This window comes from Eptesicus fuscus, chromosome 8 (assembly GCF_027574615.1).
Source record: "Eptesicus fuscus isolate TK198812 chromosome 8, DD_ASM_mEF_20220401, whole genome shotgun sequence".
Lineage (NCBI taxonomy): Eukaryota > Metazoa > Chordata > Mammalia > Chiroptera > Vespertilionidae > Eptesicus > Eptesicus fuscus.
The window spans coordinates 65769789-65797503 of record NC_072480.1 but is presented as its reverse complement, the minus strand read 5'-3'; the positions used below and the strand labels follow the sequence as shown (position 1 = coordinate 65797503).

Sequence of the window (27715 nt, the reverse complement as noted above, 5' to 3'; positions counted from 1 at the left end):
AGTCCATATTACTCCTTTTAGGCCAGAATTCCGTATTTCACTGCCCCACAATGCTAGTCAGCCTTATAGAGAACCATCAGCTTTGAACAAGTCTAGATCCAGGCCAAACTACAAAGAGAGGCACCCTGAAATTTCCTAAGACAATCCCTTCTTCTAACTCTTAACCCTGGCCTCCACTAGAAGGACAAAAAAGAGACACATGACCATGGCATAATTTTATACAAGAAAAATAAAGTGAATTAAGCCTGTTTAAAAAAGGAGATATAGAGCAATGAAAGAACAGACCATGTTCCCTCCCCAGGTCTTGGCCAGATTTTTCACTTTGTAGCTCAGTTGGATGGGTTTTTGGAGGAGGTTTAAACCACATATGAGACTGGATTGCACTGGACTGATTTTTAATAATTAAAGGTGGTCAGAAATCTATGGAATTTATCTAAGAACAGTGACCAGTCTTTTTCTTTATTCATGGTTATGTTTCCCTATTCTTGAGGGTTAGTGATTTCATTATTGATCTTTCTTTGTACTCTATTCCCTGCACTTACTCAGCAGTAGGCTCAGTGGGAAATGGGACTTGTTTGGCATTCTTATACATAACCATATGACTATTGAATATTTTTACTCTGATATTAACAAAAGAATGACAGGTTATTTCTAAGAAACAAGAAATGTATATGCATGTTAGCCCTATTTCCATAGTGTTTTGCATAAAATATGTTGATTAATATGAATTTTCATAGTGCATCTAATAAGCTCTTTTTATCAAAGTATGCAAAATTGAACAACTCTACAATCTACCACAAGCATACTCAGGAATGGTACTTGGAAAATGTATTATCGCTGCCTGAAAAGGAATTACTTCAGGGGACAGAGCACAGCTGTCCTCTTAAGTTCAAGACCCTAATGTAGAGACTCCAGTACAAAATATGTCTTTCATGCCTCTAATTTAAAGTGCCATATTTATTTTATGGTAAATAACATCAATGATACTTAGTTATCTGTACACTAAGGTGGAACAAAAAAAGGAATTTACTGTGATAATGAGAGGCCTATTTCACACTATCAGAGAAAGTAGTTACAAATAAGCAAAGGGGAGATGCTGCAATAAACTTTGTGGTGCTGGATTGAAGTAGGAGTATCAGTATGAACTCAATTTATTTTTTTTTAAGATAGATACATAAATATGTAGGTAGATGCATAAATATGTAGATAATACATGGATACAGTTGTATATAGATATACAGATTCATGATGAATATATATTCATATTCAAATATGTAGATAGATACATGGATGGATATGGTTCTATGTTTACAAGATACATTCAGACATAGATAGGTACTAATTATAGGTATGTGTGTCTATATGAGTTTCTATACATACATATACTTCCTAGCTGTTTCCTTTGAGTGAGACTAAAAGCAGTAACGTATCAATAACAATAAGCAAACCCAGTGTTCAAGATTTTTACTTTTTACATACCATTTCCCAAAGAAACAAATCAACTCTTTGGAGAAATAGCTAATTTTAGAGCTGAGTCAGGGAAGACTCAAGATGAGACGTATGTGTTTTGTGGAGCCAGAAAATAAGGAAGAGATTTAAAATAAAAGGAAGATAAGGGTATATCAAAAGTGTAGAGGACTCAATTGAAAGAGCTCCCACCGGCCAAGGCATAAAATAAAAAACAGTAGTATTGGGTTATAACCCAAAGAATAAGATAAACAGCCGAAAAACACACATAGGTATACATAAGTGATTAAATAAAAAGTGTTAGAGAGGGCAAAACTCTTTCTCACAGGATAATTTCAAATCATAAATGTAAAGTGATAAAAATAATAGAATTACAAATAAGGGAAATAGAAAATCATCATTAGAACTGTTGAAAGCATATGCCATGGAGCAAGATCTCAAATGCTCCAGAGAATAACAGTTTTGCGCTTCTTTTATGCATTTGAAATTAAGCAGGAGATGTAAGGAGGATTGGAGGAAACAAGGGGATTGGATTACAGGATAGTTAACAAGATTTTGTGCTCTGTTGAGGATAAATACTAGCCTCCTCTTCCAGGGGTATTAAATCTGATATTTCAAACATGTTTTATCCTAGATCAGTGATGGTGAACCTATGACACGCGTGTCAGCACGCGTAGCCATTTCTGATGACATGGGGCCGCATGCTGAGGATGAAACATTTGCTGCTCCTGAGGATGAAACATTTGTGAAATAATGTTTTTTCCTCAAAGTGACACACTACCCGAGTTATGTTCAGTTTTTTGGCGAAGTTTGACACACCAAGCTCAAAAGGTTGCCCATCACTGTCCTAGATGCACAGGAACAATGGATGGGGCTGGCTTAAAACCTTTTACTAAAGAAGTTGTAGGCCTGGGGCATGACTACTCACCAAGACTTGCTCAGTTAGGAATTTGTGATCAGATCACCTTGTGAGGTTACTTTGCATATAACCCCTTTTTTCATCCATAGGACAATGCAGTTACAATTAGTATAATCAAGTTCTATTGATGAACACTAAAATTAGTATGTGAAACATTAAGGGTAAATTGGGTACTTAGATGGCCTGAAAGTTTCTCCCCCCAAATCATTTTTTTTTTAAATTATCGTGATGGTTTTATCAAGTGTCTACAAATTCTTTGATACTCCTTCCTTCTAGGACAGTGATGGGCAACCTTTTGAGCTTGGTGTGTCCAACTTCGCCAAAAAACTGAGCCTAACTCAGGTAGTGTGTCACTTTGAGGAAAAAACATTATTTCATGATATTTATAGTTTAAATAACATAAATGTATAATTGTTATATATAATTGTATTTAATAAACCTCAGCGGCCGCGTGTCATCAGAAATGGCTACGCGTGTTAATGCTGACACGCGTGTCATAGGTTCGCCATCACTGTTCTAGGAGATAAAATTTAATTCTTCACTCCTTAAGTGTCGGCCAGAGTTACTGACTGGCTTCTAACTTATAGAGTAAGGAAAGGGAAACATTGTAACTTTATAGTGAAGAAAACTAGCAGACACACTTACACAAGTCATTATGGTTAACATTACCTATATCAAGGCATATTGATGTCATGTACCCCCTGTTATGATAAAATGAGCATATCACCTTTATTCAAAAAACCCGAAACCTCAATTTGATCATGAGAAAGCATCAGACAACCCTTAATTGAGAGGTACTCTACAATTGAACTCTTTAAAACTGTCAAGCTCAATTTAAAACAAGGGGAAGTTTGAGAAACTATCACAGCTAAGAGGAGCCTAAGAAGACATAACAATGAAATATAATGTGGTACCTTGGATGGGATTCTGAAACAGAAAAAAGATAACCTGGAAATTTCAAATAACTTCTGCACTTCAGTTAAAAGCATTGACCAAGGTTAATTTCCTAGTTTTATAAATGTTCTATGGTTATGTAAGATGCTAACATAGGAAAAAGCTGGGTCAAGGGTATTTTGGAACTCTGAATTATCTTTGCAACTCTTAGTAAGTTTCAAGTTATTTCAAAAATAAAGCTTTTTTAATGAGATAAAGAATTTTCTGTGGTGGCGAACTCTAATAACACAGCTTATGAAAACATACATTGGCTGCTGTGTTGCCTTGTTCCAAGGTGCACACATCTGTGAAGCTTTATATTGTGAATGTGTGGTATGGAATTTATAGTTAACTAGTAGCCCATTTGCAGGAAGAACCCTGCAAGCGGCCGCTGCGGCCGCATGCGCTGCCACTGCTGCCGCCGTTGCGGCCGCAGCGCCTGCACCCGTGCGCCACTGCCGCCTGCCCCGCTCCACCCCGCCCGGGCTTTCCCTCTGGCAGCCACCTTGCTTTCTGCTTTTCTTCCCTCTTCCTTCTAAATTGTCTTCAGTCTTCACTCCTCCCTCCCTCAGCATATGCAAATTAACCTCCATCTTGGTTGGGGTAATTTGCATATCGCCCTGATTGGCTGTTAGGCATGGCTTTTTGGCTGGTGGGCGTGGCTTGGGCATAGCAAAGGTACGGTCAATTTGCATATTTGTCTATTATTAGGTAGGATTATGCTTTTTTTGATCTTGAAAAATTGGAACATATATGTCATCAGGAGCCAAATCAAAAGCTTCTTCTGATTTTGTTTCTAACAGAAAAATGTGCTGTGACCTGTCATTTCCCCTCTTCATCTTTATTAGTAATATAGCTCATCTGAAATTGAAGGGATTTGTTGTGTTGGTTAATATGGCTGATTCAACATTGTAAAGAACTTAGAGAAGAATAATAGGCTGATGAGAAATGTCACAAAGGGGCCACTTCGACCTGTTTAAGGGACGCCAGTGATGTTGCCTTTTTGTTCTTCATCTCATCACTGTTGTGTTGTCATTGTCTAATGTGTGTAAATGCACAGTGTAAGGCCATGGGGCTACAAAGAGTTCTGCCCTTTGTTAAAAAGTTGCCGTCTTACCAGGGGAAAGATAAAGAGGCATAGAGGGAGACATGGCTAACTCAGGTGAGACTCAAGTTGGCAAGATGTGTCTAAAAAATGATGAATAATATTTTGTTAGCAAAGTGGGAGAAAATGTCCCATGTAAAAGAAATAGCAGGTGCAACACTGCAGAAGTAAAAGTCCATCTATTGCTTGAAAATGTTTTGATGAGGCGGTATACAACGGCGTTTAGAGACTCAAGCTATGGAGTCAGAAAGATTGTGGTCAAATCTCAGGGCTACCACTTCTAGCTGCATGGCCTTAGGCAGCTGACATGATCTCCTTGGACCTGTTTCCTCATCTTTAACATGCTAGAATATAGAGCTAATTATGGTACCTACATAAGGGGCTATTTTGAGGATTAAATAATATTAGCAATGGAAAGTGTTCAGCATAGTATGTAGCACATTTGTTTACTACTTCAGCTACTTGTTGTTTTTATTCTGAGCAATCTTCCTAGAGGAGATGATTTTTGAAGAATGTGTAAGAGTTCACCAAGGGTAGAAGGAAAGTGTATTGCAGGCAGAGAAGTGGCATATCCAAAGGCACACACATGTAAAATAAGACTGTGTTGGAAGGATGTACAAACCAGTATTGTTAGAGTCTAAAGGGCAAGACGGTAGAGGCTACTGTATGCTATGCTAAAAAGATTTGCATTTTCTATACACAATTGACCATCCTTGAATTACTATGAGGATTGGGAACAAGGTGATATTTCTTTTAATGGTGTTCTGAAAAGATGAATTTAAGGAGACACATTACAATGAAAATCCAGTTAGGAGGGTTTAAGGAATGGCAGTGAGATAAAATCTGGGATGACGAAATGACCATTAGATTCAGCAACATGGGAAATGTTGGGGACTGGTAAGGACAGGGAGAGACCTGAGACCAGAGAGGGTAGAAGGTGAGTGGGACATCAGTGTAGATAAATAGCTTTGATGGTGAGCATAGGCAACTCTTTCAAGAAGAAAGTTTGAAAAGAGAAGAATAAAGGACACATGATAAGGAGAAATGTTTGCTTCTCCCTATTTTCATTTTCATTTTTTAAACCAAGAGACTTGAGAAAATCAAGTCAACACAGTGAAGAGGAAGAATGGGAAAGATTGGGAAAGGATGAGGTGGCCCCAGACTAGTGGAAGGAGAGGGGGCAACAGCACAAACAGGGTGGGGGCAAAAGTAGGTTTCCAGTTGTGAGTAGACAAAACAGTTTATTCTCGTATTATATTTATTAATTATTGTATTACTAAAGGCCTGGTGCATGGATTTGTGCACCGGTGGGGTCCCTTGGCCCGGCCTGCGGGGATCAGGCCAAAACCGGCTCTCTGACATCCCCCGATAGGTACCGGATTGTGAGAGGGTGGTTCTTCGGTGATGCACCCCAGAATTGGGCTCCCTCCTCTCTGGGTCTGGGTGTGTCACTTGAGAACCACAGCTGCCAAGTCACTACAGCTCAGCAGCTCCTATGTTGAGCATCTGCCCCCTGGTGGTCAGTGCACGTCATAGCTACTGGTCAGCTGGTCACATAGGCTTTTATCTATAACTAGAGGCCCAGTGCATGATTAAATCATGCACATGTAGGGTCCCCTAGGCCTAACCTGCCATCCAGGCCATATCCACTGCCCCGCAAAGCCTAGCACGCTCCGCGGACACTGCTAGCAGCCTGGGCCCCGGGTGCCAGAGGGAAGCTGGTGCTGGCAGCTGGGGGAAGGAAGGCCTACTCTTGCACAAATTTTCATGCATCGGGCCTCTAGTGTATATAGATTTTCCATACTAACAACTGGAAACCTACTTTTGCCCCACCCTGTATGTGCTTTCCTCTTCATTTATCTCCACTTACTAAGATGAGATCATGTTCACATAGAACTACCAGTTACTGCGGCATAGGGATAGCTTCAGGTTTTTTTTTTCTTTTCTAATATGTTTTTATTTATTATTTTCAGAAAGGGAGAAAGGGAGTAGGATAGAGAGATAGAACCATCAATGAGAGAGAAACATCTGAAGGTTGAGTCTGCAACCTGGGCATGTGCCCCTGATCAGGAATAGAACTGGTGACTTCTTGGTTCAGAGGTCAACACTCAACCACTGAGTCACACTGGCAGAGCAGCTTTGGTTTTTATAACACATTTCCCTTGAGTTATTCAAATTACAGGCAATATGCTATGTCACTTATATATCTGGCATTTATATAAAAGAATGAGAATTCTCATTTTTCATTTGAGAACATTGAAATCCAGAGTGACTGAGAGATTATAAAACTGAACAAAAATTTAAATGCACATATTCTTACTTTTTTTACTGTTTTTACTTAGGGGGTATCGTCTCTTATGTTTTCTAAATCAAAAGGAGAGGACAGTTATATGAGAACACTATATATATTCTGAATTCCCTTTGGTATGGGTTTTATTCCTATTACTTACTAAATATTCATCTCATAACAGGAACCAAGCCTCTAGTTTACATGAAACTCTAATTTCATCTGAAGTGAAGCAAAAATATGCATTTTTTATCATAATGAACATGTTTCTATGACTCAGTTAATTCCCTAATGGGAACAATTGTGTTTCAGTTGAATAACACAAGAAAGATATAATATAACATAGAGGTTTTTGGACCTAGAAGAAAAGAAGACAAAAAAAACATACAAAACAAAACTGTTCATTACTACTGTCTCTAAGAAATCATTAACTTCATTAATGGTATTTTTAGGGGACAATACTATAAGGAAAACTTATCCCTTTGATATAATTTGGCACTTTCGTTTTCCCCTCTTACTAACTTGTTAGCATTTTCTGCTAGCCTAGCCTTGTTGCAAATATTATTTATATGGCTGCACAAGGTACCCTTCTGCATGACATTTAAAGCCTGTAAAGACCTTAGGTTTTAACAAGATCTTATGAGAGCGTGAAAGTGAACATTCTGTGTGCTTCTCAGGGATGTCCAAAGATGGTGTAAATGCAACAGCCCATTAAGTGCTCTGCAGGCCTCCCAAACCAGGAAGCACAGAGCCACCACCCAATTCCCCAGGGTACCAGCTCCTCCAAGAACATCCCCCCTCTCCCCATTCCCTCCATGGGTGTGCTGTAAAGAGGAATGAGCAACAGCTCTTGAATCTGTTGAGAGATGTAGAGAAGGAAACACCACATGCCGTTAATCAGTTATGAAATTACTTGGAACATTTTGGGGTGTCAGCTGTCACATAAAAATATAGCTTTTATGATCCCTATGTAAACCAAGAAATGAGCCCTCCAATTTACATTCATAAAACCCCAATTTGACCTTGGAAGTACTGTATTTATTAAAAATTTTTGTAGAAGGGGGAAAAACATCAAGGACTTAAGCACTTTTGAAAGGAGACATTTTTAAAGGGTAGAGTATTGCTGTCTTACAAGCAATCATGTGGCCAAACAGACCTTTGCCCTGGATAAAAATGAAAAGGTTTTCCCTCCAAGAAATTCTTTATGGAATTCAACAGGCTAGGGGGAGATATAGTTTATATTTATATATCAATGTTTTATGGTAACACAGGGATATTAATAAAAACCAACCTGTTCGATCATTCCTCCAGATAGCCCATCTGTTTTAACCCAGAAGCCCTGCCATTTGGGTTGTAAAATCACAGAGGCAAAATAGCAAGAGAAACTTTCTTGAAAAATCGTAGTTTATGCTTTAGGACAAAATTCAATTCTGAATCACTGTGTCATGTGTAGCTCAAAAAAAAAAAAAAAAAGCCATCATGCAAAGAAACAAAGAGAATTCTGCTTTAATCTACCCAGGTAACAAAGAGGAACTCCTTTCTCCAGATCAAAAATAATGTGATCGTTTTCATATACTGAATAGTCAACAAATACTCTTCAGTCACATTCACCCACCGATTTCTGCACATTTTCCAAACTAGCATGGACTAGAATCTAAAATGAGGACTCTTTCCCAAGTCCGAATGCTTTTTAAATTGTTTTTCTTTTCTAAAAACCACACCAAAAATTACAAAAATGCATATTAGTGTCATCCTTCCATTCAGTTATTTGTCACAGCATTCGGAAAGGAACTGAAATGAAATACTGTTTGAATATTTTAACAGAAGAAAACACAGGCTGAAATGTGGAAGATTTAAGCGATGAGGCAGAACAGGGTATGTGTCATGCAGAGCAATTACACCCAACTCTCTGGAGAAGCACAAGTAAAGCAAAAGGCTTTCAGCCGCCCAATGGGTAATGATATCTCAGCAAGACAGGTGCTGAGCCAGAGAATAGCACTGAGCTTAGATGATTTATATTTTTTAAAGCTCAAGGTTTGAATTTTTTTCTTTGATTCCCATTTCTTTTTTGAAAATGTGTGTTTTTTTGCCCTGTGAGTCTGGTACAAAGCTATCATCTCATCTGTGGCAGCCAGACTTCATGCCCAGTGGAAGCCATTTCAAACTCCTTCCTTTGTACTGTTCTTTACATTAGTTTTTTTTTTCAGGGTAAAGAGTAAAATCTTGGGATTCTCTGCATTATGTTCCTTCCATTCAAGAATCATGATCTTTGAAATAATTTTTACAGGAACAATTGCAATTAGAATTGTTATATGATAAGTCTGCTTTTGTGGTATAGTATAAAGATCTTAAATTATTATCCAGTTCTTATAGTCCATATTATTAGCTCATTGCCATCAAAGCAAATTTGATCTTGGAAAATCTCTGCTTATAAGCAAGGAGGGGAAAGCATTTGGATAAAAAGTAGAATACCATTTTATCACATATTAAGGAAACTTTATAGTGGCTTCAAAATGCCGTGAAATATTATTCTTTATCCTGTTTGCTTTAACCTCCTCACACTTTCCACCACCTACCTGCCCCCCCCCACACACACACACACATCTTGCTCTTTTCTCTTTTTATATCTTAACTAGAGGCCTGGTGCATGAAATTCGTGCACTGCGGGCGGGGGGGGGGGGGGGGGGGTCCCTGAGCCTGGCCTGCGCCCTCTCGCAGTCCAGGACTCCTTGTGGGATGACTGCCTACCGGCTTAGGCCCAATGCCCTGGGCCTAAGCTGGCACTCAGATATCCCTCTTGCAGTCTGGGGCTCTCACAGTCCAGGACCCCTTGCTCCTTACCACCTGCTTGCCGTGAAGGCAGGAGAGGCTCCCGCCACTGCCACTGTGCTCACCAGCCATGAGTCCAGCTTCTGGCTGAGCAGGGGGGGCGAGGATGCGCTGCTCAGCCAGAAGCTGGCTTGCTGCTCCTTAGCACAGGCCCTGCCCCCCCGCCCACTGGGGAGGGGCCGTAGGAGGTTGAGGCATCATGGTCACGCCCCATCCCACCTCTGTGGAGGCACCGGGACCACACCACCCCCTCTCCCGCCCCCTCTGCAGAAGGAGGGGCACTGGGACCGCCATGGCTGGCCTGGCGGCGCAGGCTTGCTGGCCCCACTCCGCACCCACTGGTCATTCAGGGAGGTAATTCTTGCCTCAGCCCTCACAGCCCCAGCTTCATCTGGAAGGTCATCTGGAAGGACATTTGGCTGTCCGGTTTAATTAGCATGTTAGCTCTTTACTATATAGGATTATAATCATGGAATGGGTAAGGAGAAATGGACAAAGTTATGATGATTAATAGCGGTGAATTAAGAATTAAATGATTTTTCTCTACTACATTATCTGCCCTTTTTTAAAAAAGTTTTTTTACTGTACTATAATAAACACATAGAAAGAGACATTTTGCTTAATTTTTACAAACTGAACACATGCAGCACACAGATTAAAAAAAAAAAAAAGAGTGAAGCCCTGTTAGGAGCCTCTTCTCCATACACCCTTCCAGTTATTACGCTTCACCCCCATCTCTAGGTAACCGCTCTCCTGATGCTAAGCAGCATAGATATCGCTAAGCAGCATAGATATCATTGCCTGTTTTTTAACTATAGAAATGGAATCATTCATTACGTACTCTTTTGTTTTGTCTGGTTGCTCTCACTTAACATTATGTTGTGAAATTCACAACTGCTATTCAAAAAGAGGCCCCTTACTTAGTGACTTAGTAAAGAGGTCTGGTGTAGCTACCATTTGAGTAGCCACTCACCTTTCTCTGTTTTAACTGGCCCTCCTGCACATCTATGGACCAGCAATGCCTCATACTCAGGAAGAGAGTTTTAGTATCCTGAAGAACCTTCTGAGTCATCAAAAACAGCTTCTCATTTGTACTTTGTTCTTTTGCCATGCAATGCTCAAACACATGCTGAATTCTAATTTATTTATTCATAAATAGTTCTTGTGTTTTTACTCTCTAGAAGGTGCTATAAAGTAAATTTTAAAAGGTGGAATCTGGCCCCTAAGGAAGGAGTTTGCAAGTTTTGGGGAACATAAGTAGTACAAATTAGAATAGGTTTTATTTTAAAAAACATATAGGTTATACTGGTAACCTAGATATGTTGAACATTATATTCTGGGATATTAGATTAATATAAAATGTTATGTCTAAATTTATTCTGAGTTCATCAATGGCAGACAGAAGTTCAGGTTAAATGCCATAGAGTCAAATTTTATTCTCTTCTGTGAATCCAGAGACACCTATACTCCACACAAACACATTTATTTAATCGGTAAATAGATATTTTCTGCTTATCTCTCCATCCTTCAGGGTATATTCAAAATCCTTTCTTTTCTCACTTATCTGCTAGAGAGTTTAGTTCTGCCACCTGATCAGTATAATTATTTATTCACCAAATATTTGTTTAGCTTACTTTGCGTCAAATACAGTGGCAGGCCCTGGATATGAAATTATGAAAAGCCCCCACACTATCCTTGCCCACCTAGCATTTAGAGTTTCAGGAAAGAGGTACAGTGTTCAAGTTGTCACATACTATAATTTCAAATAATGCTCTATGTAGTGAATTTAATAGTGTCCCCCCAAAATTCATGTCCTCCAAGACCTCAGAATGGGACCTTATTTGGAAATCAGATTTTTGCTAATGTAATCAGTTAAACTCACACTGGTTTAGGGTGGGCCCTGATTTCAGTGATTGGTGTTTTGGTAAGAGAAAAGAGAAAGATTCAGATAGAAAGACAGAAACAGAGGGGCAAGAAGGCATTTTGAGAACAGAGGCATATATTGGAGGGATGCAACCACAAGGCAAGAAACACCAAGGACATGAGAAGCTTGGAAAAATCAAGGAAGGATTCTTCCCAAGAGCCTTCCAAGAGAGCATGGCCTTCTGGCACTTTGATGTAGGAAGTCTAGCCTCCAGAACACTGAAAGAATAAATTTCTGTTATTTTAAGATACCAATCTTGAGATAATTTGTTATAGCAGTCCTAGGAGGCTAATACAATATGTATTAGATTGAGCCATAAGAAATTGCCTATTTTTGAGTGCTTTGACCTACACAAACAACAATATAGTTCAACCCAGTATGCTATGAGGAAGACCTTGTTGGTCACAGAAAGCTTCTCTGGAGAATTGGTAATGGAACTGAAATCAGAAGAACAAGTAGACACAGTTGATGAAGAATAAAAAAGAAAGGGGAAGAGAAGAGCTCCCAACAGAGGGACCAGCGTGTGCAAAGCCTCTGAGGCAGAGGGTCCAGACAATTTTGAGGAGCTAGAAGAAGATGACATGCAGGCAGAGGGCCAGATGAGGCTGGACAAATAGGGAGTAGCTAAATCGGGTATTAATTTGGAAAGATTGAGAGTTTTAAGAGCAATGGACCACCACTGAAGTGTTTAAGCAAGAAGGTGAGAATACTCCTATTGCCACAGGGTGGAGGACAGATTCAAAGGAGCCAAACCAGATGGAAGACCATGGAAGGGAGTACAGGAGCCAGGTGGTATCTTTGACCAGAAAAGTATTGGTAGGGATCGAGAGAATGGACACGCGTAGAGGCTTTTATAAAGGAGCCTCGTGTTTTTGTTTTGATGATACGTCCTGATTAATATACCATTTGCTCTTGTGTCTTTTGAACATTTAATTCTCATAAATGTGCATACCAGTGGTGGTACCTATAGATCCCCGATGTTGACTAACAGTTAGGTGTAGCCATTCTGCTGCCCAAGAAGTCTCTGAAAATAGAAGTAGCATCTTCATTTTTTTTTTTCTTATTTGTCTCTTTGCTCCTCACCTGTGCACCCAGCACTTTGTTTATATCTTGGCTAGAGTAACTCTTCTATTTTATTGTCATAATCTGGTTTTATAACCATCTATTCGTTATAATGTGGGTTCTGTGAGGGCTAATGCTGTGTCTTAGTTCTTTTTCTAGCCCCAGAACTTAACAATGACGCGGCCTCTAGGATTTGATTTATAAGTGACTGCATCAATGTATAAATAAATCTGTCAGCAAATGCATGAACTAAATACCTTAGATTTGCTCTATCTTCTCAGCTTTTTCAGGTCTATTTCTTTGGCTTTGTATAATTGTCTTTCTTTCTGGTCTGACTTAACTTACTAACTGCTTTTTCTTTTTCTGTATACTCTACTTACCCTGTAATATTTTTCTCCTAGTTGTGTCAATGAGCTTTTAGAAAATAAGTCTCTTTTTCATGAACATCTTTGTTTATGTATGGAACCCTTTTTCTAATCGCCTACATCTCATGGACATGCTAGTCATTTTGTTTTGTGCCTTTGGGAGCTAATCCTTTATCACTGTCATTATCATAGCCATCAAATTATTGAGAACGTGCTGTGCTCAGTGCTCCATTTAGGGAGGGAGGAAGGCAATGAGCAGGAGAAGCCCCTTCCCTAAATGAGATTACCACCTATGACAGGAAACCAGACAAGCCACAGAATTAAATAAAACATACAAATGGCAAAAGTGAATTGTTTCTGTTGTATAAAACAAAGACGTTAGTTTTTGTAGCACAATGAGAAAAAGGGCACATTTCTCTGATCTAGAAATGAAACAAATAATCTCACTATGCGCTCACAACCAATTGGACAACTGAGCCATATATTGTATTAAAATTGGGATGTTCTCCAAAAATGCAGCCTCGTGTTTTCTCTGGTCAGTTGGGATATCCCCCATATGGGTACAAGGCAGCTGCCACCTATCTTCCTGTTATAAGAACTTTTATGGTAATATTTCCGCAAACACAAGACAAATCCTACCTAATAAACTAGTAATATGCAAATTGACCGCACCTTCGCTATGCCCAAGCCATGCCCACCAGCCAAAGCCACGCCGACCAGCCAATCAGAACAAGTATGCAAATTACCCAACAAAGATGGAAGTTAATTTGCATACGCTGAGGGAGGGAGGAGTGAAGACTGAAGACAACTTAGAGGGAAGAGGGAGGAAAAGCGGAAAGCAAGGTAGCTGCCAGAGGGAAAGCCCGGGTGGGGCGGGGCAGAGCGGGGGCGGAGCAGGGGGCGGAGCGGGGGTGGAGTGGGGGCAGAGCGGGGGCAGAGCGGGGCGGGTGGCAGCGGCATGTGGGTGCAGGCGTGGCGGAAGCAATAGCTGCAGCGCACGCCTCGGCAGCGGCCACTTGCAGGATTCTTCCTGCAAATGGGCTACTAGTTGTAATTATAAAGGAAAAGCATACTCAACAAAGGATAAGAAGCTGATGGTTTTGGAATCATGCTTCCCTAACCCGACTAAAAAGGCTACCTGAATTAGATGTACTCTTCATACAGAATCCATGTTTAAAGATGCAGTTTGCAGAGTCAGGACAGGAGAGAGGATGGATTCCGTCTGTAGAAAGGTCAGGGAGGAAGGGAATGGTCAAGAGCAGTAAGGAAGGGCCTCAAGAGAAGCCATTCGTGGGAGGGGAAAGAAGAGAGGGTGAGAAAGAGTGGAAGCCACTACATCATTTTTCAAGTCAGAATTCTGCTAGCCAAGTCCATTCTTACGATGTCTCCTTAGCTCAGTATTGGTTCCCGTTTGTGATGTTAAGCCTTGGCTTCCCTGAAGCCTGATTTGTAGAAATATAAAAACTAATCAGAAAGAATATATGCACCCCAATGTTCATAGCAGCATTATTTACAACTAGTGGCTGGTGCATGAAATTTGTGCACATGAAAAGGGAATTAATTAGAGGAAATATTTTAATATTGCTATTTGTCCTTTCTCTATAATAGAAGTGTCAGAGATGAAAGAAAATTAGTAAAATGTATATGAAAATCTTCCTCCTGTCAGAGTCTGAGGCATGCCGCAGGACCCAGAGTCAAGTCCCCGCCCACCCACACGCACCTTGAAATAATGCGAGACCCAGACCCGGCCAGCCCCACTCCCATTGGGCAAGATCCAGACCCGGCCGGCCCCACCCCCATCAAGCCTCACCAGGCGGGGGGCACAGCCTCAGGTCCCCTGGCCCAGCACCAGGTGGGAGGCGCAGCCTCAGGTCCCCTGTCAAGCCCCACTGGGCGGGGGGTGCAGCCTCAGGCCCCCCAGCACACACTGGGCAGGGGGGCACAGACTCTGGTCCCCCGGCACACCCTTAGGTCCCCTGGCCCAGGAAGAAGGGTATGGCCTGAGGTCCCCCGGCCAGGCACTGGGGCAGGAGGCATGCCTTGAGGTCCCCTGTCAAGCTCCACTGGATGGGGTCACGGCTTGAGGTCCCCTGGGCCAGCGCCGGGGCAGGGGGCATGGCCTGAGGTCTCCAGTCAAGCCTCGCTGGGCAGGAGAGCGCAACCTCAGTTCCCCCACCCCAGCCCAGTGCCACACAGCCTCAGGTCCCTGCTGATCGCTCATTATGGGAACACTGCCTCTGCTGTGGGCACAGCCATCTTGTGACAGCATGAGGGTTAATTTGCATATTACCTCTTTATTATATAGGCTAGCTAAGAGTTGGAAAGAGCCCAAGTACCCATCAGTAGATAAGTGGATAGAAAAGCTGTGGTACATTTACACCATGGACTTCAAAAAGGATATCTTACCCTTTTGTGACAGCATGGATGTACCTGCAGACTGTTATGCTAAGCGAAATAAGCCAGTTGGAGAAAAACAAATATTAGGTGATCTCACTTACATGTGGAATCCAATGAACAAAATAAACTGACAAACAAAATAGATCTAGAGGCATGGATACATGGAACAAAATAACAGATCTCAGTATAGAGGAGTGTGGAGGGGACAGGAAGAGATTAACCAAAGAACATATATTCATATGTGTGTAGCTCATAGACACAGACAACAGTGTGGGGAAGGCTTGGGGCAGGGCTTGGGTAGAGTGAGGCAAAAGGGGCAAAATGGGGGACATCTGTGATACTGTCAATGATCAAATTTTTAAAAAATTTTTAAACCATCTTATAGAAAAATACATGCATACATACCATTTGCTTATCATTTCCTGTAGAGATACTTAATGGCACATAATGTAATAATAATCCCCAACCATCTTTTTTACTATATAGAAAACTCTTTTGTGTTGTTTCCATTTTGAGCTTTTCTTTTTAATCTGCTACAATAAATGACCAATTTTCTTCACATTTTCCCTCTTTTAAAATATTACTACTTAGGATTTTCATTTATTATTTTATCCTTTTGGATTCTAATTCTAGCACACATTTATAAAACATTTTATTGTTTAGCTATGTTAGTGGTAAATAAGTCAACAATAAAAAATGTTTGCTATGAAAAGGGGCCAAATTTGGGAATAAAATCACATACATTTTTTTCTTCTAATATTTTTTTCCTGGTTTAGATTTTTGTTTGGTTTTAGTTTTGTTTTTGTTTCCCGTGCTCAGTTTGAGCGCTCAGAGAGCAATGGAGGGCAGGGACAGAAGTATACTTGGTAGTTCTTTGCTGCCATCTACTGTGTCTTCATGTAACAACTCTTGTTTCTTTGATTCAAAAAAATTCCATAATCTATGACTTACAGTACTATAGTTTCCTCCCTTTTCTCCTTCTTTCTATTTTTTCTTTAGTTAAAGCAAAGTGAAGCAAATGCAGATACCAAAGAGAAACTCCCTCTGCGCCTTCGAATCTTCGAGAAATTTCCAAACAGACCGCAGATGGTGAAAATCTCAAAGCTTCCTTCAGATTTCACAGTTCCTAAAATCAGGTATGAACGCATTTCTTTGTTTATCTCAAATACACTGTCAATGACCCATCTTACATCTGATTCAGCTCTTCTTTCAAACTCATGTGGGTGTGGATTTTTTAAAGTTATTCTCTACTAGGAGCTCAGGGCGTGAAATCACGCGGCCCCGCCCACCCACCCTCTGCCCTGCCTTGACACTGGAACCTCTCTCTCCAAGCAGAGCTCCATGCTCCTGGCCCAGCCCCTGACCCCTCTGGCCTTCTCTGACCGCTTCAAGCCCCGCCCTCAGGCCCTCGGGCTGGTCCCGCCTTCTCTGGGCACCTCCCTGCTTCAGCCTGTCTGGGGAGCAATGCCCCGATGCGCACAGGCAGGCAGCCTCCTTCGATCAGTAGTTACTCAGTAGTTACACGTTACAGCGTCCCAACCATTAGCATATTAGCTCTTTATTATTATGATGTTTCTACTCACTCTACCTGTGTTTAAAAAAACATTGACCCCCTTTAAGCAGTATATTCAGAGCAGTGTCATCTGACAAGTATATTAGCCTTAGCAAGAAGGCTGCTACCCACTGCTCCTCCCTGAGATGCTCCTCAGGGATTTGACTTCCCAGGTAACCGGCAAAGGTCATCGAGGTCACAGAGATGGCAGATAGACATCCACCTCTCACCCTCAACTGAGGCCCTTCTATTTTCAAATCCATAGAGCAATAGCACTGGCAGGTTTCCGTACTACTGTAACAGCATTTGTTCAGAGCGCCATGTCTGATTACAATATAATTTGTCTTCCACTTTTTGGTAGAAGAACCATGGCATTACCCACTCACACCAATTTGATTTTCCACCATTTTGCCCTCCAATTATGCAGTTGCATAGAAGATATTTTAAAACACTTATTTTAAAAAATTAAAGGAAATTCTTTCAGTTATAGGTCAAACATTACAAACAGAACCAGGGTAATATGAAATATGACCTTATTATGTAACTGGTTTTAAAAACAATTCTATGGGGCCGTTATAAAAGTATGAGACTAGAGGTGGTACAATAATATTTAAAATTCAAATAGAAATATATTTTACATTTCTGATTTTTTTTAATTTAAAAGCTGAAAATATGAGGTATAAAAGAGATGTAAATTAGATACAAGATTAGTGGTTATTTGAAAAGATGCTATTTGAATTCTCACCATGCTGTAGAGATCAGATGAAGTAACTTTTTTTGAGTAATTTCGAGTCTTTAAATGCAAAATTATCTCTCAGAGATTCTTAAGATGATTAGAAGTTCAGAGAAATGAACTAATTCTTTCAAGTCTTGGAAAGGGGAAAAGTATCTTACTACCACAATAGGATTAAAAGATACTATGAATTACAAAATTCATAGTATATTTTAAAAGTTATTTCAGGGACATTACCTTTTTAAAGCAGGAATGACCAAGATTTAGGAAACTTTCTCTAAATTCACTACTTTGGTAATTAATCTACACACCACTCTTGCTATGGCATATCTTGTTGTCTACGAACTTTGTCATTGCTTTATTGTAGCTTAAGCAAAATGCCATCACTTGCTCCATCTCATCAATAATGCTTCATTGTATGTCTACTTCATTTGCAAAGGGAAAGTTTTATGAAGCAGTTTATTGATCGCCAGCAGCAGGACTCTTGCTGCCTCTTAAGAAGCCTTCCGTCAGCCTCTTCCTCGTCGTGTGATCACTCCAAACGGTCTGCAATTGAGGACAACAAATACATTGACCAGAAAGTAAGAGCCATTGTCTCTAATAACCACATTTTTCTTAAGTGCATATGTTAGAGAACAAAACCACAGAACTGTGTGGGGTTCTGAAATCAGGAGAATAATGAAGAAACATTTATTTGTAGAAGGAATCATTACACCTAACATTGTTAAATTTACAAATTTAAATTTTGGGTTTCTGTAAGTGAGCATTTGAGCCATGCCATGTAGCAGAAGTGTGACTTGGAATAGGTCCGTTCCCTCCTCTAACCTGCATTTTCTCACCTGCAGCAGGAAGGGCTCAGGTCTCTAAGGTTCAGCCCAGGTTTAACGGTTGCCTGTATGTTGCCTTTTGCAAGAAACCATGCTTATTTCAGTTGTTATACACCAGGGAGAATAACCAGAGCAAGTTTCTCTAAAACAAGTCAAAATAATGACCACTTACTGAGTGCTTAGTAAGTGGCAGGAATTTTCTTAGACACATTATCTTACTCATGCTCTGATTTACCTATTTCTTTGTTATTTGAAAAGTGATATGGAATTTTTTTCTTATATTCCACTGTTAGAACATGAAAGATCAATGCTTAAATGAGATTAAAGATGAGAGCTTGCAAAGGCATCTGTTTACTTGCAAGTATTTCTCCTCAAAGTCTTAGTTTATTTTTCATTCCTTTAAATCGTTGATGCCCTTTTTGTTTATAATCAAATACATATTTCTCTATCATCATGTGAAAATAAAATACCAACTCTTTCATTCTCCAACGTTCTCTATTTCTCCCCCGCGCCCCCCCCCCCCATTACCCTCCTACCCAATAAGGATCATATTATCAGAATACCTTCCCTTTTCTCTTCTCCTTCTTTCCCATCATCCCCTACTCAAACTTGAACTTCTCCCCCTTATTATCCCCCTGCCAGTTTCTCTGTTTTCTGATGTAGTTTAGTGATTGTGTTCTCAATTATTATGATCATTTCTTTTGCAGCACATCTGTTCTTGTTCAAGGATTTTTATTTATTTACTAGAGGCCCGATGCACAAAATTCATGCAAGGGCCTTGGCCCCTACCACCGCCGCAGCTTTGTCCGGAAGGAAGTACATCTGGTCTAATTAGCATATTACACTTTTATTATTATAGATTGTCTTTCAATCATCAAAGGATATCATTCTTCTATTTTATAGATTGCAATATTATAGATTGCAAACCTAATGCCAATCTCTCTTTTTTTTTTTTTTCACTCGAAAGTAATTAGATTTATGTTGTTGGTGGTTGGTTGGTTTTCTGATTTCTTTGGGGAAGCTTGTAAGACTTTCTGAGCATCCTTAGAGTTCAGAACTTTACTCTGATATACTTTGTATGTCTTTTATCATTTGAACTGTCCAAACTGGGGAGTATTCTCTGTTGACAGACTAAGATATTTGTCAGAAAAATTTTTATTATTTATTCAATTATTATTTTTCCATCTACTCTTCCCCCCCTCCTCATGTTCCTTATGATTCATGTCTCTCTATTTTTCTTCTGTGCTTTAAAATATTTGTTCAGCTTGATCTTCCAGGTCACTAATTTCGTCTCAACTAAGATCATTCTTTGCTTTTAAATTTTGAGTGAAAAGTTATGAAATGTGTGTGTGCGCACACATGCACATACAGTACTCTTTTTTTTTTTTTTTTTTAAATATATATTTTATTGATTTTTTACAGAGAGGAAGAGAGAGGGATAGAGAGTTAGAAACATCAATGAGAGAGAAACATCGATCAGCTGCCTCTTGCACACCCCCTACTGGGGATGTGCCCGCAACCAAGGTACATGCCCTTGACCGGAATCGAACCTGGGACCTTTCAGTCCGCAGGCTGACACTCTATCCACCAAGCCAAACCGGTTTTGGCCACATACAGTACTCTTAACTCATCTTAAAGACTTAAATTCTTTTTTATTATTATTAAATATGTCTCCTTTATTCTACACGTTATATTTCACTCAATACCATGTATAGGGCATGGATGCAAAAGTTCATATGTCAGCTAATAATCTGGTGAGAGGATAAAATGGCCTGGTTTTATCCAATGAGTCTGAAATTGCATTTTACATACTAGGAATGTTTATTTTCTAAATTTTATATCAAAAGATGTTAAGCCAGAGGTATGCATTGAACCCTCACATAGGGTTGTGACCAGCTCTCTCCAGGAAGAGTGTGGAGAGCTGCTATCATTTATGTCCAAAGTGGCAAATCCAGAACATGCTTTTTAAAAATCACTGGTAACATTATCCCACTGGAAACACAAAATTAAATTATAGTCCAGAAAATATATTTTTCTCTCTAAAAGGAAACATAATGTTTCTCAAAAATTTGAACAGCATGTTTTGAGATAGGTAAGGGGGAAAATGTAACAGATTCTTGGCAGGTGTGGAGGGTTGTGGGTGGAGATTAAGGAGAATTTGTCGTACCCTTTTGTGTGCCACCAGCATCCCTCCCAGGGGATCTTTGTCTTGGGTTACACTCAGAGAACTTCATAGGCCATTTCCGATTTCGTTGTGTCCTTATATTTTGGGGGCTTTTTAAAAATCTTCTCATTTAACAGTTGTCTTTAATTAACTGAAAGTAAGAGGATAATTATAGTTGTATTCTGTAACCTTATACTTGAGCCTCCCTCATAATCTCCTAAAATACAATGAACTGGCAATACACTGCTTCTTAGTAATATCCAAGTCACTCAGCATCTAAAAGAAACTAGAATTGTTGAAGAGGGCTGGCAGTCCCCAATCTGTAAGGTCAGTTGACTGAAACGCACAATACATGATCTTATACAAGAAAAATTGTCAATGATGGCTAGGCTGCCCTTCATTCCCATGTAAGCCTAGTTAGAATAATATTGTTTATCCCCTTATCAGCCTGCATGATCTGGGTAAATGCTCCAATGCAGAAAGTGGGATATAGAGGACGTATTTTCTCTTCATCTTAGTGGCTTCTACCCAGTGTGGCAGCAGCAAGAAGACCTACCATGTGGCCATCCGTTCTTAAAGCTGAGGTTGCCAAAAAAGTAAACTCTTAACAACATCTTTCACTTCAGCTCCATCAGTTACTGGAGTTCTTCGTAAATACTTAGGACTCATCATTCTTGTTGCGTGCCATTGGTCCAGCGAACTCCAACCAGACAATCCCACCTACTGAACATCAGTGGTGACGATTTGCAGGAAGCAGAAATCAAAGACAAAGCAGTTGGTATTTTCATTTTTTTAATATGGCAAGCCTTTTTCACTTTTATTAAGAAACCCTAGAGCCACTTAAAAGCAAAAATATATAAACACCAACAAAAATCCTGAACAAGAGTTTAGCTCCCCAGTAACGTACTAGGAAATTTCCATTACAATCCTAGTTGTCTTTGGAAATGCCAGTCAGTGTCATATGGGTGGCAAGGCACTTCACTTTATGTGAAAAAATTCTTCCAACACCGTGCAACACAAATTGAAACTGTTTTTTTTTTCCTCAAAGAGTGGTAAGAAACAAAAACAAAATGAAAGTCTGGCTTATCAGTGATTCTATAATATGACAAAGAAACAATAAAATGAAACCTTTCCCTTAATGATTACCGGGAAGGGGAAACTTCACTACACTACAGGGAAGCACTTATGCCAGGGAAAACAGAGTCCCAGGAACCTAAAGATCACAAGTGAAGGGGGGGAAAAAGACCAAACCTGACAACAGAAGCTAAGGGGAAGGGAGAGTGAGAGTGATTAAGCAATGCAGGAAACACAAAAGCACATGTAAGGCAAGATTTTCTCAGAGTAATTACCCTGGGTTTAAACTTCCAATAAGCAATTCCTATGGCAACCTCACTTTGCAGAGACCATGCTTTTAAAATAGCCATGGTCAGTTACCTTTATTATATGGTTTAAAATATTTGTTCTTCTCCTTGTAAACAATAACCAAACAAAAATGTAAAAGCCTTAAGCCATTGTTTGTGGCCTGCCCAGATCCTACAGAAAGGATAAATCTGCAAATCTTGAGAGGAGTTTTTCTAGTCTCCAAGCAGAAGAAAATCAGTCAATGGTTTTCTACCTATTTTTTTCTCCATATTATAGAAATTAAAGGTTTCAATAAGTTTATTAAGTTGAATGCTTGTTAATAAACTGAGACGTAACTTTGCTTTCCAATAACTCTAGTTAACAAAAGCAGCCCAATCAGTCCTCAGACGTGAATCATCTCATCAAAGTCAAGATTCCACTATAGTTGGATCAGGGCATTCAGGCTGCTCTTTAACTGAGCTACGTGATCTTTCTGGCCTGCTGTCCTGGATGGCATGCCATTTCTGGAATCAAAATCTACAACGGCCTGAAGAAAATGAATAAACTCACAGAGTTATATCAGTCTGAGGCACAGGGAGGGATCAGGGCTGTCCCAGCCAACTCCTATACAGTGCCAGAACCCATATGTTTAAGAACAGTGAGTATTTCTCAAATATTCTGCTCTTTCTCTTATGATTAGTGGGCATTTGGTCCCCTCTAAAACATCCATAAAGACATTTGATCTGCGCAGTTAATAAAAATCTCACTCTTCTGCAATGTTTGAACCCCTACCCCTCTACCTAACCCATGTGCTGTTACCAGCTAGGCTACCAAGGCCAGAAGAGTTGTTATTGACAATACAGCCACAACACAGTTATTGGACCAATAAAACATGATGGTATTTTTATGGATTAATCCTGTAAACCAAGAGTATAAATAAATCTTATATTTGAACCCAGTGGCATTTTTCTCTGTGTGGACATTTGATGAATCAAATATTAAGGACCATTTGGTATGGACCAAATGTCTCCATGACATTTTTAACAGGACATATATGTCCTGCAATGGTCTCTTACCTGCCTCCTTTCTGCCAAGCATATAGCAAGTTCCACATCAAGTCTTCACAATTAGTATCTATGCATGTACAAAACAGGAGCAAAACAATAAAAGTAATTGCTGTGTTTTGTTTTCCCTTTCACTTGCATAACTCTTCAACATTCACTCATTCAACAAACATGTATGAAGCACCTGTCATTCCTCTGGCATTCTCCTGGGTCCTGGGAATTCAACAGTGCCCTCTAGAAGCTTATAATCTAATGGGAAGGAACACATGTAAATGGATGAAAATAAAAAGAATTACAGGAACACGAGACAGGACCTAAGTCCTTCTTACAGGAGAAGGAAGATTGAGTGATATAGGAGGAAGGTGCTCCAGGCAGAGAGGAAGGCATATGGAAGGACACGGAAAGCATAACATGCTTGACATGTGAGAAGCAGAGTAGAATAGAGATGGAGTGATATAGCTTTCAATCCTCACCTATAAAATAGAGATTTTTATTTTTAAGGTTTTTATGATGATTTAATAATATATGTTAAGTGCACCTAGCATATGTGCCTATCATACTAGAAAAGAAAGGTTACTGATATTAAATTATACTGTGAAGTCAGCCGAAACCGGTTTGGCTCAGTGGATAGAGCGTCGGCCTGTGGACTGAAAGGTCCCGGGTTCGATTCCGGTCAGGGGCATGTACCTTGGTTGCGGGCACATCTGTGCAGGAGGCAGCTGATCGATGTTTCTCTCACATCGATGTTTCTGACTCTCTATCTCTCTCCCTTCCTCTCTGTAAAAAATCAATAAAATATAAAAAAAATTATACTGTGAAGTCAGACTCAGCAAATAGACTTGTATTAATCAATCCAGGCAAATGACTTTACTTAAATTAACCTTCAGCTGTAACAATCTAGTTGAGCACAATATATTAAGTCCTGATTTATTTTCCTTATTGTCCACAAATCTGATTTTTTTTTAAGCCTGATTTTTAATGACATTTTAGTTACTAACCTCCATTGCCTGTCTAGTGTCTTAGACTCTCAAAAAGTAAATTAAATTGTTCTGGAAGGATTTGCTCTTCACAAAGCTTTGTTGATTGCCATTCAGCACTTTGTAATTTTCTGTGTGATTATAGAGTATTCGATGATTTGTTCCAGGAACTCCACACATAGCAAGTTATTCAGCCTCATCTGTAATTTCCAGGATGAACATTTACTCACTTTTAAAAAGAGAACAGCCCGTTTTTATCTTTAGGGCATTTGCTCTTCTGAATGAATCTTCTAAAATGACAGCTTAGCATCTCTGCAATGTCATTCAAGATATTTCTCTAGGAGATTGTACGATACTACCACCTAACCAGGGCCTGTATCCCAAAGATGCGACGTAGTGTGCTCCAGGGGAGGGAAGAAGTGGTGGTCATCGGACCAAATATGAAAACCCTATGTATGTACTTGTCTCTTTAGCATAAAAATGTTTTAGTATTTCATTGATTGCCCATCTAGTTACAATCATGGGGCAGAAACAAACAAACAAAAAAACATAATATAAGGGAAAACTTTTTTTATTCTTATTGATCTTTGTGGTATGTTTTAGCTCAGATTAAAATACAGCTGCATTTGAATACACATTCTTTCATCTGACAGTCATTTATTGAGGATCTTTAAATGCAAACAGTGTGCTGGGTCCTGGGTAAAAAAAAAACAAACAAACAAAAAACATTTTACAGCTTTTAACTAACATGAAAGTAGGAATTTCCTATCAGTGAATTTTTTTTTTAAAGAACATTTAATCGTGTGATCATTTTTAGATTGAGGTTATATGTAATTTGTTTGCATTCCTTCTATGTACATTCATTGAGGGTCAAAAGTAAATCAGTCTAGGATTACACATCTTTTATAGGCAATACGGAAGGCTCTTACTCAAGAGGCTTTGGTACTGTCTCCAAAACAGGTGTCAGAGAGCTGAGGTTACAGCTAAACCCATATATGAAATTTACATTTGTTTCTACTTCTGAGTATAGTTTTGCTTGTAAGTTCTGTTTTCCATTAAGTGATGTGGCAACCTCAACGTATTGTAGTTTCTGCTGCTACTGATGTTCTTGTTATTTGTTCCTGAAGTTCATACGCAACTGAATCATAATTGGAGACCTGCTCCCTTGCATTAGACTACCATGGATTTTAAATTCACAAACAGCTGCATGGTTAAGAGCATCTGGCATTTTCTCCCAGAATCATAAATTCCTTAATTTTTTAAAAATCTCTGCAGATTTTCAATCTTTGTCTTTCTGTTTATATGAGCTATAACCTTAAAGTAATTTTATCTTTTACTTCTATAATTTAAATTTAACTACCATATGTTAATAGTTTCTTACCAATAAGCACTGTAATTAAACACAGCTAATTTTTTCAATAATTGAGGATATCGCCATCCCCTCATTTTTTGCATCATCAGTATCATTACACTAGTCTAGCTGATGTAAGGTGTAGAAGACTTGGCCGAATCTGCAATGACAGGCTACTACCTTAGTGACTAAAGCATTGTCATAAAATTCAAGTACAAAAAAGTCAAGCCAATTAAGTTTCCAGTCATTTAGTTTCTTTCTAGTTGTGCGATATTTCTCTACATATCAAGTGAATAGATATATTTCAAACTAACTAGTCCCCCCTTGTAATTTTTATGTCATTCACATTTATTTCAAGGATTCCTTTAGTTAGAAAAAAAATGTGTAGAACAGAAAAGAGAATTATCTTTTTGTTTGTTGTTGTTAATTCTCATCCAAGGATTTTTTTCCATTGATTTTTAGAGAGAGTGGGAGAAACATGGAGAAAAATCAATGTGAGAGAAACACATCAATTGGTTGCTTCCCGCATGTACCCTGGCCAGGGCTGGGGATCGAGCCTGCAACTAAGGTACATGCTGTTGACTAGGATTGAATCCAGCACCCTTCAGTCTTCGGGACAATGCTCTATCCACTGAGCCAAACCCTCTAGGGCAAGTCATCTTTTATAATTAAGAATTTATTCATTCTTGAAATTTGTTTCAAAACAGACTATGCACAGTGCTAAACAATGAAGGGAAATATAATGGACAAGAAGTATACAATCCTTACCATATGGAACATATGATCTAGTGAAATTCACAGAAAGATAAAAAGATGTGTCATACACAGAGCAGGGATTGACATGTGTGGGGTTCCCAGGAGCCCGAAGAAAGAGTGAAGATGTGTGTGTGTGTGTGTGTGTGTGTGTGTGTGTACATGTGTGCATGCATACACACACACACACATTTATATTTATATATTTTAATTTTTATTCCTGGTGTGTTTTTTCAGGATTCAGAATTTACAATGTTGAAATAATTTAAGATCAGAAATCTATCATCTAAAACTCCCTTTTTATAAAATTCACATTCTAAAAAATATTTGATATTATAATGGTATTCATCTGTATATACATTATAATATGACTTTTGATCTTCCTGCCACCTACACCATTTTTAAATATTTTCTTTCCAAGCATAATGTCAATTTCATAAAAACTTTACTTTATAGAAAGATCTTTCCATACACATGATCTGTCATACGCACCTTGATACTAATTTTCAGTTCACAGGTGCATGAAAAATTCAAATATAGATAAATGAGGCATCAACCTATGTAATTTTAAGTAATTGCTTATTTTTAATTATTATATTTTATGTGGGAGACTTATTCAATAAATTGGCTCATTACAATAATTACATAACACCTTTCCAGCAGAAATGACATGCATTAAGCCCTGCTCATTGAACCATGATTTTGTGCTTTATGGTCATCTATTTTTAAAAGATGTTGTATTGATTCTTTAGAGCGAGAGAAAGGGAGAGGGAGACAGAAAGAGAAATATCGATGCAAGAGTGAAACGCTGATCGGCTGCTTCCGGCACCTGGGATCGAACCTGAAACCGGGACATGTGCCCAAACTGGAAATTGAACCAGCAACCCTTCAGTACACAGGATAATGCCCAACCAACTTAGCCACACTGGCCAGGGCTATGATTATATTTTTATAAACATTTTCTTATTATTATCAATCTATTCATACTTTTGTTAAGTGAGAAAATAAACATAGGGCCTTTTCCCGTTTTCCCAGTTAGAAACAGAAATACATTGTTAGCAACTCCAAATCAGAAAAGTTAGTCAAATACTTACAGTATTTGTTGTTTTCTTTTTCAAATAAATATTAATGGCTTCATTTTAAACTGAGACTACTATTTTTTTATCTAAGCACTGCACCACTCCAAAAGAATCTGATATTCCCTAATGGGTCTGTGGTTACTCCCAGGTGTTTGAATAAATTGAATTAATAACCTAGTTAATTGAAAGTTATGATAGGGCCCTGATTTTAAGGAAACAGTAAATGTATAATATAAATACTTATAACCATACTGGCTTTAATGACTTAGAAAAGTTCATTGATCTCTTTTAGTCTTTCAGGGTTGTTATTCTGGAAATAAATTAGGCACATATAGATAGAATAAAGAAAAAATTGGCTAGTGTAGATTTTACAGTAGGATGTAGGATAAAGAAGAACTTACATGTGAGTAAAACAAATCTTTCAAGTCAATCAGACAATATTGTATTACAGTATTCTATGGAAACTGCTTTTTTAATACTGTTAAACCTAGTGACATCTTTTCCATTGTTGTTGTTGTTTTTTTTAGAGAGTGGAAGAGAGGGGGGAGAGAGAGAGAAACATCGCATAGATTGGTTACCTCTTGCA

At 39.0% G+C, this 27715-nt stretch overlaps 1 protein-coding gene across 3 annotated transcripts in view; it reads left to right on the top strand.

The window, feature by feature from the left end:
- NALCN (sodium leak channel, non-selective) overlaps nucleotides 1-27715 on the top strand; it is a 278126-nt gene that overhangs the window by 177259 nt on the left and 73152 nt on the right. For all 3 annotated transcript variants that reach the window (XM_054720257.1, XM_054720255.1, XM_028148874.2), the window contains 2 exons: nucleotides 16288-16424; nucleotides 18013-18154. In XM_054720257.1, the coding sequence (XP_054576232.1) occupies nucleotides 16288-16424; nucleotides 18013-18154 (279 nt within the window). The remainder of the gene's footprint in view (nucleotides 1-16287; nucleotides 16425-18012; nucleotides 18155-27715) is intronic.